Raw genomic sequence first — 15,694 nt, 5'->3', positions numbered from 1 at the left:
CTGCAGCTCAGTCATCTGGGCAGATCCCAACATTAAAATCGGGATCCCTGCTGACTTTAGCCTGTCAGCTGAATATGGCTGCAGAATGAAGTGCACTTCTGTGACCTACTGGAGAAGTATGGCCAAAATAGTTTTTGCCCTACTTCTTCCTTTAAGACCTTGTTCACATGTGCGGTGGTGCTAAACACACCTCTAAAAAGCAGGTGGACCACTTTTAAGAGATTGTCAAGAATTGGCTTACAAGAGGCAGCAGTTTTGTCTCCTCAACTTACAGGAGACAAAACTGCTGCCTCTTCAATGCCTGTTTTCCTCCCCTGTTTTGCATTGGAGTACACCCCCCCCCCTTTTATTGGTTGAACTAGATGGACTTGTGTCTTATTTCAGCCAGACTAACTATGTAACTATTAACTAACAGATAACCTGTACATCAAATGTTACCTCTGCCATTGCTTTCTGGATAAGCATGACCTGGTCTGTCTGGAGACCTCTGGAAATCAGAATTTATGAATGGCCTTCCATTGGGGTAAGAGATATACGAAGTGCCGGACTGTGCACCTTTAGAAGATCCAGCCAAGGGACTCTTCAGCTAAAATGACAGAGTAAAACAAATGGTAAGAATAATATAGCTTACTGGTGAAAAACAGCAGTGGAAAAAGTTCATGTGTATCCATAGACTTTATTTTGAAAAGCATAGATATTGCTTAAACATCTATCAGGTTTTTAATTTTGCCATATACATCCTTTTCACTAGAGACAACAGGAAGAAAGAAAATCTCCCCATAGTGAGGAGAGTCCTGTTGTAGGTGGTTGTCTCCAGAACTAGTAAACCCATTTGGAGATATCTTCAGAACAGAAATAGAGGGGGGAACCTAAAATACTGCATTCTTCCTCACTTCTACAGTCACCGGGACAGAGTGAATATGACTAATAGGGACACAGAGATGCTAAAACTATTTAAAATATAAAAAACAAAAAAACAAACAAATTTAGATCTCAGCAGCAGGTAATGGGAGGTGGAGTGCACTGTATATAAACAACAGAAAAGACAAAGAAATTTGGCACCAGTAAAACTTTTTAGGCCTCATGCACACAGGCAAATGAAAATAATAATCTTATGTGGTGGAGGCACTTTTCACGTCCTGTTTGTGAATCATTAGAATCACGAGAGGACTTTAAAAAGCGACACACAATTTCTTACATTTGTTATGTTTATCACCATGTAAGACAAAAGCATAATGAGCCAGTATGCACCAGCAGCCCGTTTCTTCCATTCGCCGATGACGCCGGCAGCAGCGCATATACGGAATATCTCCTAAACTATGCAAGTTTAAGAGATATTCATGATACCTAAAAGGTAAGCCTTGTTATAAGCGTACCTGTAGGTAAAAGTGGTGCAACAGAGTTTACAACCACTTTAATAGGTCATTGTTTGTTATATATGTTTATTCTAGAGCAGTTCTATTTTTTTATTGTGTTTTTTACTGTGTATATCTCACAGGTGAGCTGCTGCTTTTTTCTTCTATTTATGGACATTTAGCACAGTTTGCTTTCTTATAATTAATAAAAATAAGCAGCATTTTTTTTCTGCCAGAATTTAGCATCAAAAACACCTCTAATGTTACAATATGTAGGCGTGTTTATACGCCAATGGCGTTTGAGCATAATTGCATTCTGCTGGCTAAAATGGTAATTTTGGAATACATTTAGGAGTATAAGTGCGTGTTTAGATGTGTTTTTCTGCTCAAAAGCTCCTTTCAGAGTTAGCCTTGGGTGGGGTTTATTTTCTACTGGTAAATGTTCCTCTTCTATTAGGCCACTTTGACACTAAAAGCGACGGCCATTAGCCCTAAAGTACCGCTCGTTTTAGCGGCGCTTTAGAGCTGTTTAAGCTGTGCTTTTCGCCAATTAGCAGGAGGCTCCCCCCCCCCCCCCAAAAAAAGGGTAAAAAGTCCCTTTTTGCGGCGCTTTGAAAGCACTGCCCATTCTTTCCAATGGGCAGTGCGTTGTGGGAGCTCTAAATACAGCATTCCCAACGTGCCCCAAAGTCGCACTTGAATGAATGGGAGGTGTTTTTCAGGTGCTTAGCAGAGGCCATTTCTAGCGCTAAAGTGCCTGAAAACTGCCCCAGTGTGAAAAGCTGGTCTAAAGCTTTGTACACACGGTCAGATTATTGGACGAATTTGCAGCAGTTTTTTGTTGGATGCTAGTCTCAAATCGAAAGTGAAGTGGGTACTAACCATCAGAAAATTTTCGGACAACAGAATTCAACATCAGAAGTGACGTAATGTGTTGAATTGTTTTGTATGTCTTCTTTCATTTCTGAGCATGCCTAGTCTTGCTCTGCAGATTTCTTTTTTTTTTGGCAGAAAACCGTACTAATGAAAAGAAAATCGGACGTTGTTGTCACATCAGACAAAGTTTTTGGAGCCTGCACATCCAGTTTTTGTTTGCCGAAAATTCGTAACCGGCTGTCAAAAGCAGCATACTAATGATCAGAAAATCAGCAGATCGTTCATCGGACGAAATTTAACTTCAGATTTTCTGATCGTGTGTACGGTCCTTACTCCTGTAAGTGTCTGCATGGACAAAGGGGGAGATTTACTAAAACTAGAGCACTCAGAATACGGTGCAGCTGTGCATGGAAGCTAATCAACTATTAACTTAAGCTTTTTCAATTAAGCTTTGGCAATAAAACCTGGAGGTCGATTGGTTTCTATGCAGAGCTGCATCAGATTCTGCACTATGCAATTTTAGTAAATAAAACCCTCAAAAGGCTAAAGCCTCGTACACACGGTACGATTGTTGGCCAACTGAGCGCCTGATTTTTGTCAAAAGATGTGCCAGGATCTTGTCTTGCATACTAACGGTACACAATTAACGTACTACAAGGAATTTCAGATCTTGAGCGCCACCCTTTGGGCCCCTTCTGCTAATTCCATGTTTGGTGAGCATTGATTCCGAGCATGCGCATTTTTTGTACTTTCGACTTTTGTGTGCCGGATTTGTGTACGGACCATACGAAAATCGTTGTCCGCCGAAAATTTACTAGCCTGTCATCCAACATTTGTTGGCCAAAAGTTGGACAACAATTGTCAAAAGGAGCGTACTAACGGTAAGATTTTAGGACAACAGTCTGTCGACAGACAATCCCCTGCCAACAATCATACCGTCTGTACGGCTTAACATATAAGTGCTTTTACAGGCTGAAAAAAAAATTAAATAAAAAAAAAAAAAAAAAAACACCTGCATAAGCGGCATTGGCACGATGTTGCAGCGCATGTTGTCGCTAGGCAGAGGTGTGCTCCCAGCTCATCATAATTTCAGAAAAGAAAAAACAGCAACAGAATTTATTCTTCTCCTCAGTATTCACGAGTGAATCGGGGGGCTTTAGTAACCAAAACTGCAGTGCTTATCCTGATGACACAACACAGGAAGCACCTCCATGGCTAACAGAGGACAGAATTAGAGATAGACTTGGAAAACTTTACATTAATAAGTCACCAGGACCAGATGTCTTGCACTCGAGGGTCCTTAGGGAACTTAGTCAAGTAATTGCCAGACCATTGTTCCTAATTTTTACTGACAATCTACTGACTGGAATGGTACCAGCTGATTGGAGAAAAGCCAATGTAGCACCAATATTTAAAAAGGGCCCAAAATACATCACTGGAAATTACAGACCAGTTAGCCTAACATCACTAGTATGCAAGCTCTTGGAGGAGATAAGGGATTATATACAAAATTTTAGTAATGAAATCGGTATAATTAGTAGTAATCAGTATGGATTCATGAAGAATCGGTCTTGCTAAACCAATCTATTAACCTTTTATGAGGAGGTGAGTTGCCATCTAGATAAAGGAAGGCCCGTAGATGTGGTGTATCTGGATTTTGCAAAAGCATCTGATACAGTTCCCCATAAACGTTTACTGTACAAAATAAGGTCCGTTGGCATGGACCATAGGATGAGTACATGGATTGAAAACTGGCTACAAGGGCGAGTTCAGAGGGTGGTGATAAATGGGGAGTACTCGGAATGGTCCGGGTGGAAAGTGGGGTCCCCCAGGGTTCTGTCCCAGGACCAAGCCTATTTAATTTGTTCATAAATGACCTGGAGGATGGGGTAAACAGTTCAATCTCTGTATTTGCAGACGATACTAAGCTAAGCAGGGCAATAACTTCTCCGCAGGACATGGAAACCTTGCAAAAAGATCTGAACAAATTAATGGGGTGGGCAACTACATGGCAAATGAGGTTTCAAAGTAGAAAAATGTAAAATAATGCATTTGGGTGGCAAAAATATGAATGCAATCTATACACTGGGGGGAGAACCTCTGGGGGAATCTAGGATGGAAAAGAACTTGGGGGTCCTAGTAGATGATAGGCTCAGCAATGGCATGCAATGCCAAGCTGCTGCTAACAAAGCAAACAGAATATTGGCATGCATTAAAAAGGGGATTAACTCCAAAGATAAAACAATAATTCTCCCGCTCTACAAGACTCTGGTCCGGCCGCACCTGGAGTATGCTGTCCAGTTCTGGGCACCAGTCCTCAGGAGGGATGTACTGGAAATGGAGCGAGTACAAAGAAGGGTGACAAAGCTAATAAAGGGTCTGGAGGATCTTAGTTATGAGGAAAGGTTGCGAGCACTGAACTTATTCTCTCTGGAGAAGACGCTTGAGAGGGGATATGATTTCAATTTACAAATACCGTACTGGTGACCCCACAATAGGGATAAAACTTTTTTGCGGAAGGGAGTTTAACAAGACTCGTGGCCACTCATTAAAATTAGAAGAAAAGAGGTTTAAACAAACTACGTAGAGGGTTCTTTACTGCAAGAGCGGCAAGGATGTGGAATTCTCTTCCACAGGCGGTGGTCTCAGCGGGGAGCATCGATCATTTCAAGAAACTATTAGATAATCACCTGAACGACTGCAGCATACAGGGATATACAATGTAATACTGACATATAATCACACACATAGGTTGGACTTGATGGACTTGTGTCTTTTTTCAACCTCACCTAATATGTAACACCTTCTTAGACCCCTTTCACACTGGGGCGGTTTTCAGGCGCAACTTTTCACACTGGGGTGGGACGTTCCAAAAAGTCCTGCAAGCAGCATCTTTGGGGCAGTTTGGGTTTGGAACGAATGGGTAGCGTTTCGGAAGCGCCGCAACACGGGAGATTTTAACCCCCTTTTTTGGGGTAAAAAAGCGCCCCACTTGCAGCCTAAAAGCGCTGCTTAAACAGCGCTAAAACGAGTGGCGCTTTAGCGCTAACGCAGCCACAGTTTTTTTTAAATGCAGGATTCAGTACATTTATTCAGACACCCCTTATTAACTTAATGATTTTACCATGTGCTGTGATGAACTGCATTGGAATGCACTGCACAAAAATACTTTTTGTTTTTCAGCATACACCATCATTGTATTAGCATCAATTGAGCCTATAGGACACAAGACTACTGTAATTGCCTTGTGTTGGGACTGTATTTACCAATGCAACCCAACACTGATGGTGTGAACGAGCCCTTAGGGCAGACTGACAATCTGCCATTCTTGTGTTACATGCCTTATGTCACATGGCAAGACAACCCATTAATTTTACCTGGACAACCAAGGCACCAGAATGGACAAAAACAAAACAAACATACATAATACATTGGGTGTCACAGTGGTGTAGTGGGTAGCACTCTCACCTAGCAGTAAAAAGGGTCGCTGGTTTGAATCCCAACCACGACACTACCTGCCTGGAGTTTATATGTTCTCCCTGTGCCTGCGTGGGTTTCCTCCGGGTACTCCGGTTTCCTCCAAAGACATGCTGGTAGGTTAATTGGCTTCTGTCTAAATTGGCCCTAGTATAGGTATGAATGTGAGTTAGGGACCTTAGAGTGTAAGCTCCTTGAGGGTAGGGACCGATGTGAATGTACAATGTATATGTAAAGCGATGCGTAAATTGACGGCACTATACAAGTACCTCAAATAATAATAATGGCAACGCAGCACCTTAATGCACCAACACACACATTCCTGCAGTGCAAAGGTGTGAATCCAGCCCCAGGCAAACCCAAATGTACTTTTGCACAGGTGTTGAAGCACATCACACCATGCAGTAATGTATTTACATACATTGTGGTGTGCTGCAAAGCATGTGCAAAAGAGTACATTTGGGGTTTATGAGCCTGGATTTGCACCTTTCACTACAGAAATGTGCATGTTAGTGCATTGAGATATCGGCTGTTATTTATTCTTGAAGTATAGTATTTGTGAGGTCAGTCATCAGCGACTGACCTCACAAATGTACTTCTGGAAGAATGGTCAAACATTCCCATAGACACACTCCTAAACCTTGTGGACAACCTTCCCAGAAGAGTTGAAGCCAACTCAATATTGAACCCTACAGACTAAGACTGGGGTGTCATTAAAGATCATGTGCGTGTTAAGGCAGGTGTCCCAATACTTTTGTCATCAATATAGTGTATATTAGGTGTGTTCATGTACTAGGGAGCCCATTCCAATGAACTGAAATTCAACAATAAGTTTGCCACAATTATTTATTGCTGATTAAAGCCTTGATCACACAGGGTGTATGAAGCTGTACACCCATGTGGGGGCCATGTTTACCCGCACAGGTGTTCCATGAAAAAGTACCATTGCAGTCTTTGCAGATGACACTAAGCTATGCAGTGGAATAACGTCCTGACAGGATGTCTGCAATTTACAAGCCGACCTCAATGTACTGTCTAATTGGGCGACTATGTGGCAGATGAGGTTGAATGTTGATAAATGTAAAGTTATGCACTTTGGGGGCTAAGAATATACATGCATCATACATACTAAGGGGAGTACAACTGGGGGGATCAATGGTGGAGAAGGATCTGGGGGTTTTGGTGGATCATAAGCTCAATAATAGCATGCAATGCCAAGCCGCGGTTTCCAAAGCGAGCAAAGTCCTTTCTTGTATAAGAGAGGTTTGGACTCCAGAGAGAGAGATATAATTTTGCCCCTCTGTACAAATCATTAGTAAGACCTCACCTGGAATATGCAGTTCAGTTTTGGGCACCAGTTCTCAAAAAGGATATCAGGGAACTGGAGAAAGTGCAGAGAAGGGGAACCAAACTGATAGGAGGCATGGAGGAGCTGAGCTATGAGGAAAGATTAGAGGAACTGAATTTATTCACTCTTGAGAAGAGGAGATTAAGGGGGATATGATCAACATGTTCAAATACATAAGTGGTCCATATAGTGAACTTGGTGTTGAATTATTCACTTTACAGTCATCACAGAGGACAAGGGGGTACTCTTTACATCTAGAGGAAAAGAGATTTCATCTCCAAATACGGAAAGGTTTCTTCACAGTAAGAGCTGTAAAAATGTAGATAAAACTCCCTCCAGAGGTGGTTCTGGCAACCTCGGTAGATTGCTTTAAAAAATGCCTGGATTCTTTCCTAAATGTACATAATATAACTGGGTACTGACATTTATAGGTAAAGTTGATCCAGGGAAAATCCAATTGCCTCTCGGGGATCAGGAAGGATTTTTTCCCCTGCTGTAGCAAATTGGATCGTGATTTGCTGGGGGTTTTTTTTACGCCTTCCTCTGGATCAACTGAGGTTATAGGATTGTGTATATGGGATTGTATTATTATTTATTTTTTTATGGTTGAACTAGATGGACTTGTGTCTTTTTTCAACCTATGAATCCTCAAACAGGCAATCAATTGGGAATGCATGGACACAGCGGCTGCTTCCAATGTGACATCTGTGTAGGTGCAAATACACATATCCTCCATCACACCACGGATCGTCAATTACATCCGAATATTGAAGAACGATCACATCACAGAAGACATAGTGCGACGTTTTCAGAGCCATGCAGGACCCGTTCAGAAGTCAAGACTGATAAAGGGTTCCTGCATGGCTCCGAAACGTCGTACTATGTCTTCTGTGATGTGATCGTTCTTCAATATTCAGACGTAATTGACGATCCGTGGCGTGATGGAGGATATGTGTATTTGCACCTACACAGATGTCACATTGGAAGCTGCTGTTGTGTTTCATTCAATGGGACTTCCTACCCAAGAAACATGAAACTCCTGTACCGGAATACACGGTGCTCACAGATCTATATGCTCCATCTGAATGAGGCCTGAGTGGAAATAACAGGAATAAAAAAAAAAAAAAAAAAAAGGACAGCCAACGTGTTTCAGGGACATGCCCCCCTTCATCAGGGTTTATACAGGACAAAGCTTCCTATAGGATTCCTGAGAAGCGTTCGAAGTCATAGAATGGAGAATTAGAAGCCCCCAGAAAGGGGAGACAACACAATGGTGTGGGGGGGGGGGCACTAATCTGCTACAGGTGTGTGCAGAGGGGATACAATGGGGGGCTTTGTATAGAATACACATAAACCAGCCCAACCAGGGAGAGCAGGGCCCCATAATCACCCCCCACTCTATGACAGGCCCCCCCATCACAGCACACATCTCACCATCCTAGGCTGTAGCGCCGCACTGCTCATCTCTTTTCCTCTAAGCAGGCATAGCCCCGCCCCCTCCGCTCACGCAGGTTGGCCGGGTGACGTCATCAAAACACGGCCACCAGCCCGTTATTGACAATCGCACCGACCAATCAAAAAAAAGTTTCTCCGACAAGGCATTTGAGGCTCCCGCGTCGCCCCCTTTTTCTGCCCACAGATATACAGATGACGGTCACGGCTAATACTGCTTCCTATGTGGACCTTCGCTGATCCACCACAAAGCATTCCGCCTCCGCACTGCCGCTGACCAATAATAACCCCACGTGGGCGAGGCCTAGTCCGACCCGCCCCCTACGGCGATTTCATTGGCTTCCAAAATCAGCCAACTGCCATCCAAGCTGCCTGTCTCTTTTTATCTTGCGCCCTCTGATTGGTCGAAGCTCTACATTCTCGTCCAGCCATTGGCCAGCCAAATTCAAACGGGTGTTTCCCGCTCCGACGCAAGGCGCTCCCATTGGTCGCCGCTGCCCTTCCTTTGTGGTGATGCAAGAGTGATCCGCATCCGGTTGCAGCGCTCCGTATTTTTTTTCCCTTCCTTTTCTACAAAAAAATTGTCTTATCGTGGAGCGGCGCCGGCTGATCGTTTAGGCCGAGGACGGGAGAAGCTTCCCCGGAGAGAGAGAGAGCAGAGAAGCCGGCAATCACCGCCGCCTCTCCCAGGGCTTGGATTGTGTAACACGAAGGAGAAAGCAGACGGGCGGGCGCCAGACACAAAAAAAGGAGAAAAATAAATAAAATAAAGGAGACGGCCGGGCGGCGGACTCTAAAAATAATAAAAAAAAAGGAAAGGCCCGTGCTGGGAGGAGAGCGCAGCGCAGGGCCGGACACGGGCAAATCTTGTGGTTGACCCCGCTGAGCGGTCGGCCGGATTCTCTCCCTCGCCGGTTGATCCTGTGGTGTGATCCGGAGCGGTCGGGCAGTTTCTCGTCTTTTTTTCCCCCCCTCTTCCTGAGTGAAGCGAGCGCCGGCGGAGGAGGATGGCCTCGGCTCTGTACGCCTGTACCAAGTGTCACCAGCGGTACCCGTTCGAGGAGCTCTCCCAGGGCCAGCAACTGTGTAAGGTGAGTCCGTCCGAACACAGGGGGGGCTAGTGCGCCTGCGCAATCCTCCTTGTGCGGCCTGCTCGGGGAGTCGCAGTGCTGAGGCCTCGGGGTCACCAAGGAGGGCTGCTACTTTGCCTATAGCAACCAGTCAGCCTTTACCCTTAAAGGGGCAGCTCGCCTTTACTAAACAGTGTCTGTGTAGGTGAGGGGTGTCTGTGGATGACAACAGACTCTGTGGCTCTGATTAAAGGTGAAGAATCCCCTTGTTATAGGTGTAGGCCATTTATGTACCTTATGAAGCCTGACTGGGAAACTCCCAGGATGTTGCTAAGAGAGGCCTAGTCATTACTGCTGACCATCACAGGAGTGGGCTGAGTCTCTGATCCAAACCCCCCCGACATGTCTTCTTCCCCTTGTGATGGTGAAGGGGGGCTTCTCTTAGCAACGTCCAGCTTCAGAAGTGTAAAGGAAATTTGTAAGTTCTGTATATAATTTTGTTTTCTATTTTGTATGTATGGCACATGGCACTGATCATGTTTTCAGTACATGTTTACATTCTTTCCAGTCCTGATTAGAACTGGCCTGCCTATGTTACGCCCCTTGTTACCATAAGGCCCCTTTCACACTGGGGCGGTTGGGGCGTCTGCGTGAAAACAGCGCTATTTTTAGCGCTGCTTTACCGTCCTTTTTGCGGCTGTATTCGGCGGCCGAAAAAGGGTTAAAACCGCTTGCATAGCGCGGGTATAGCCGCGCTGCCCCATTGATTTCAATGGGCAGGAGCGGTGATTACACCGCTCCAAAGATGCGGCTTGCATGAGTTTTCTTCTTCTGCCAGCGCACCGCTTCAGTGTGAAAGCCCTCGGGCTTTCACACTGAACAAAAAACAGCAGTGGCTGTTTTGGGTTTGTTTGCAGGCGGTATTTTTAGCGCAATAACACCTGCAAACCGCCCCAGTGTGAAAGGGGTCTAAACGTAAAATTGCAATATTAACCTCTTCCCGCCGACCGTACGCAGATGTGCGGCCTCGGCTTTCTGGCCCGCAGTTGCAGACATCATCCCGGTACTATTTTTTTTTTTTTTTTTTTTTGAGCTGTCGATCAGCTATCCAGGGAGAAGCAATGCGGCTAAACGCAGCTCGGCTGTTATACTGGAGGAGCGGGAGGGGACGTCCACCCCCCACCCTCCCGCCGCTTTTACCGGGCCTCCCGTTCCACCGGGAGGCCCGATCAACAATCCGCCGGCTAGGGACAGACTGGAACAAAAGCCATAAGCGACTTCGTTCCAGTCTCCTAATTGTAAACACGGAAGCGACGCCATGACATCATTTCCCGTTTACTCGGCTGCCAGTGGCGCCGGTTTAAAAAGATAAAAATATACAGTATTCAGAATCGCTGAAAATGGCGATCTGATTACTTTGAAGTGCAAAGGAGGGATTGGAGGTCTTTTAGACCCCCCCGATCCCTCCATAAAGAGTACCTGTCACCACCTATTACTGTCACAAGGGATGTTTACATTTCTTGTGACAGCAATAAAAGTGATCAAATTTTTTTTTTTTTAACACAATTTATAAATATAAAAAATTTAAATAAGAAAAACAAAATTTTTTTTTTCAAAGCGCCCTCCTCCCTGCGACTTCGCGCAGCAAAGAAAACGCATACGGAAGTCGCGCCCACATATGTAAACGGTGTTAAAATCACACGTGAGGTATCGCCGCGATCGTCAGAGCGAGAGCAATAATTCTAGCCCTAGACCTCCTCTGTAACTCCAACCTGGTAACCATAAAAAAATTTAAAGCTTCGCCTGTGGAGATTTTTAGGTACCGTAGTTTGCCGCCATTCCACGAGTGCGTGCAATTATAAAGCGTGACACGTTTGGTATCTATTTACTCAGCGTAATGTCATCTTTCACGTTATACAAAAAAATTGGGCTAACTTTACTGTTTTTTTTTTTTTTAATTCATGAAAGTGTCCCTTTTCCCAAAAAGTTGCATTCAAAACACCGCTGCACAAATACTGTGTGACATAAAATATTGCATTTTATTCTTTAGATTCTCTGCTAAAAATATATATATAATGTTTGGGGGCTCTAAGTTAATTTTCTAGCAAAAAAAATACGAATTTTAACTTGTAAGCACCAAATGTCAAAAATAGGCTTAGTCATGAAAGGGTTAAAGCATAGTTTTACCCAAAAATGAAACTTCAGATTTTTGGAATCCCCCCCCCCCTCTGGTGTCACATTTGGAACCTTTCAGGGGGAGCAGATACCTGTCTAATATTTTGCTCCCAATTCCAATCATAGATACTGGAGCCACCCGCCGGTATCTACGCCACTTCCAGGGCCTTGTTTCCCACTGCACTTTTGAAACTGTTACATTCCTGAAATGCCAGGATTGCTAACTGTCACATCTGCTTGTGTCCTCAACCAAACTGTCAAACCATCAATTGGCTGGTGTCATAACTGAGCACATACGCAGCACCATAGCAGTTGCAGATCAAACAGAAGCAGCTTCCTTGTCTGTAAAAGATCGGGTTTAATTCTGCTTTAGAGCTGTCAGCAGGTCGGCCTCTACAAACTCAGCAGTGCCAATGTGACAGTTGGCAATCCCGTCATTCCTGGAATTTACTGGTTTTTGACACCGTTAAGTCGTTGGGTTTAGTTTGGCTTTATGATTTACTGCTGCTCTGGGCTTCAGCAAAATGGCAGCCTCTAGCAAGAAGAAACAGGAGCAATGCTGAAGGCTATTTACAGCATACACTAATGATGGTAGCGTAATTATTAATGTGGAATGTATGTTCCTTGATAAAGAACATTAATTTTTTTTTTTTATCAAGTTATGGGTAAAGCTCAGCTTTAAGTAAGCTTTCACATAAAATATGACTGTTTGGATTCTTGCATTAACCCAACTGTGACTAGTTAAATCTGTCGATACTAAACCACGTGCATTGCTTTAAACATTCAATAGGATGCCCCTTTTCTATGGGCTAGGAAGGCTGCCCACCATAGCGACAGCAAGGTATTCAGATTAAGTGTTGAGATTTGCATATTAGATCAACCTGCAGCATGGCTCCTGCTAACAGCAACCTTAAAGGGGTTGTAAAGGTAAAAATTTTTTCACCTTAATGCATTCTATGCATTAAGGTGAAAAAACTTTTGACAGTACCGCCGCCCCCAGGCCCCCCGTTTTACTTACCTGACGCCTCGAATCTTCGCTGCTCGTCCTCGTCATCTTCATTGCAGCTCAGCCTGGTCGCTGATTGGCTGCAGTGGATGGATTGAAAGCAGCGCAGCCATTGGCTCTCGCTGCTGTCAATCACATCCGATGACGCGGCGCGCCGGGGGGCGGGGCCGAGTGATACAGCGAGCGGCTATAGCCGCCGGCTGTATCACGGGAGCGCGCCCGCAAGCACTCACCACCGTGCGAGGGAGCTCGCATTAAGGTGGTAAATGCTTGCGGGGAGGAGCTGAAACAGCCGCCGAGGGACCCCAGAAGACCAGGTTCGGGGCCACTCTGTGCAGAACGAGCTGCACAGTGAAGGTAAGTATAACATGTTTGTTATTTAAAAAAAAAAAATTAACTTTACAACCCCTTTAATGTAGTGCCAACACAAACCATTCCCTTGGTCCAGGGATCCTCAAACTACGGCCCTCCAGCTGTTACGGCACTACACATCCCATGAGGCATTGTAAAACACTGACATTCACAGACTTGACTAGGCATGATGGGAATTGTAGTTCCTGAACAACTGGAGGGCCGTAGTTTGAAGACCCCTGCCTTCTAGCCATGTAGATAAATGTAAGTTTGGGCAAACCAGGCATACATGTTCTATTGACTTCCAGTCACACATTCACAGGTTGGATTATGCCCTGGCCCTTTACCCAACAACATGTTGTGCACTTGTCGGTTAGTTGCTTGTGACTTGACATTTGTCGTGACATTAACCCTTTTATGTTCTTCATTTTTAGGAGTGCCGAATTGCTCACCCAATTGTAAAATGCACCTATTGCCGATCGGAGTTCCAGCAAGAAAGGTAGGTAGTTTTAAGGGTCGAGATGGCACAACACACCCAAAGTCCTGTTGCTTTTGTGATTTATTTATCCTTTTTCCATTGAGAGCTTTCCCACTGAGATGAGTGGTTGTGAACATTCCTGGACTTTGCATTATATTAGCAAGGACATGAAGAAGCCATTTGAAGTAAAGTTTTTTTTTTTTTTTTTTTTTTTTTTGATCTGACAAGTTTTATTTTAGAGATGTTTAATGGATATGTAAGTTGTGTGTTTTCTACTGCCTAGCAATGCTGAGCAAAGTAAAGACAGTACCTAAAATGTGGCAGCGTGGACATTTCCTCAAAGTAACAACGTGTCACTAAAGAGGTGTTCCAGTCGGGAAAAAAAAAATAAGTCAGCAGCTACAAATACTGTAGCTGCTGGCTTTTAATATAAGGAAACTTACCTGTCCAGGGATCCAGTGATGATAAGGAAAACCGGCTCGGTTCACATTGGTGCAATGCGAGAACCCTGCGAATCCACTGTGGGATTTCACATCGCAGGCAGTTCGCACCGCCATATGCAAACTGGTGGGACTGTCAATAGGAAGTTAATGACACCCCCAAATCAGTTCGTATATCGCAGTGCAAACTGTCAATTCAGACAGGAATCAGATCACATGGGTGTGAACAACCAATGCGATCTGATTCTGGTCCGGACCAAAAAAAGAGTCCTGTGCGAGTTTGGTCCAAATGTGATGTAAATTCAGCCATACAATCTGCATGGCTGAGTTCGCATCACATGTAATTTGCAGTGCGGTGCAAATTGCATCCAGCGCACCGCTGTGAACTGAGCCTAAAGCCTTCAGGCTTTTCAGCCGGTTTCCTACTGCCCATGTGTGAGTTGCGCTGCTCTTTCTGAATGGTCCCGCCATCTTCTGGGACCTGTCTGTGTCCCAGAAGGCAGCGGGGGGAAGGAGGAGGGGTGGAAATGTTCGGAGGTCGCTGTGGCCATCTTACCTGTCGAAACCAGGGCCCGTGCCAAATGTGGGGAGGGGGCTGAGCTTCCCCCTTTTGGGTGGAGCTTCGATTTAAGGAAATATTTATCTGTAAAAAAGTTGGGGCTACAATTACTGATCTATCTGTGTACATGCTAGTTGCCTGGATGTCTCTGGTTTTAGGACCGGTTCACACCACATGCAGTCCAGTGTTTATTTGTTTTTGTTTGTTTTTTGCATCAAAAACACATGGAAAGTAGTTTATATGGTTTCCAATAGTTTGGTCAGTTCCAGAAAAAAAAAGTAGAACATGCTGCATTTTTCCTGTACTGGAGCGCGGTAAAACGCATTAAAAACAAAAAAAAAAAAAAAGCACCAGACTGGCTGAGTTGACCAATAAGTGGCTCTGTTGCAAAAGCTTCCTGAATAAGGACAGCAGCCATGTAACTCCCTAGAAGATGCTGCAGCCAGGACTTCTATCCAAACTGAGTTGTGGACAGTTGCTAGGTAAGGCTTTACTTTCGGGTTAGAGGAAAGTACTAGGAGGGAGGGGGGCTAAATAAACAGAAAATCCGCAAAAAATTGAACTTTGGGTCAACTTTTTCTTTTATTAGTACATGCTTGGAAATGCATGAAAAACATTAACTCTGCTCATGAAAACCCTTATGCAGCAAGACCTTGCTAAGGTCCTGTGTCAATGGCCATTGTTTTCCTGAATTTGATGTTTTTAGAATGCAGATCAGCAACATCCCACCTTTTTAATTGAGCAGTATATATGGTGGTTCCCTCCCCAGGCTATATTTTGAATTCCTATGGTCTTTTGTTGAGTTTCCTTGGGCGCAGCATGTCCTATTGAGATGTATTTCAACTCCAGACAAAGCATACCAAACTTTACAGTTGCCATTCACACACATGCATTTTCAATTAAAAAGCAAACCTAGCATTTTTAAAGCGCGCCCATCTACCTGAGCACTACGAGGATTGTTCAGTGACCAGTTCCCTTTATCAACTTTATATATGTGAGAACTGAACTACACCCAAACTAGAGTGGCCGAAATGTCCTCTATTCAACCACATGTAGCCCCTAATCAAATTTCTATTCAATTTGCAACTAACATTGTGTCCTTATTAA

At 44.3% G+C, this 15,694-nt stretch overlaps 2 protein-coding genes across 3 annotated transcripts in view; one reads left to right on the top strand and one right to left on the bottom strand.

Annotated features, from left to right (window-relative positions):
* The window catches only part of CEP57 (centrosomal protein 57), a 64,552-nt gene extending 54,950 nt beyond the window's left edge, over positions 1-9,602 (bottom strand). Inside the window, exons 1-2 of the mRNA XM_073613032.1 lie at positions 8,491-9,602; positions 439-586 (exon numbers count right to left, since the gene is read on the bottom strand). Coding sequence (XP_073469133.1) covers positions 439-586; positions 8,491-8,520 — 178 coding nt within the window. The 5' untranslated portion in view covers positions 8,521-9,602. The remainder of the gene's footprint in view (positions 1-438; positions 587-8,490) is intronic.
* FAM76B (family with sequence similarity 76 member B) overlaps positions 8,991-15,694 on the top strand; it is a 29,163-nt gene continuing 22,459 nt past the window's right edge. For both annotated transcript variants that reach the window (XM_073613035.1, XM_073613034.1), the window contains exons 1-2: positions 8,991-9,599; positions 13,545-13,609. In XM_073613035.1, the coding sequence (XP_073469136.1) occupies positions 9,516-9,599; positions 13,545-13,609 (149 nt within the window). In that variant the 5' untranslated portion in view covers positions 8,991-9,515. The remainder of the gene's footprint in view (positions 9,600-13,544; positions 13,610-15,694) is intronic.

Source organism: Aquarana catesbeiana, linkage group LG02 (assembly GCF_042186555.1).
Source record: "Aquarana catesbeiana isolate 2022-GZ linkage group LG02, ASM4218655v1, whole genome shotgun sequence".
NCBI lineage: Eukaryota > Metazoa > Chordata > Amphibia > Anura > Ranidae > Aquarana > Aquarana catesbeiana.
This window is presented reverse-complemented; position numbering and strand designations above follow the sequence as displayed.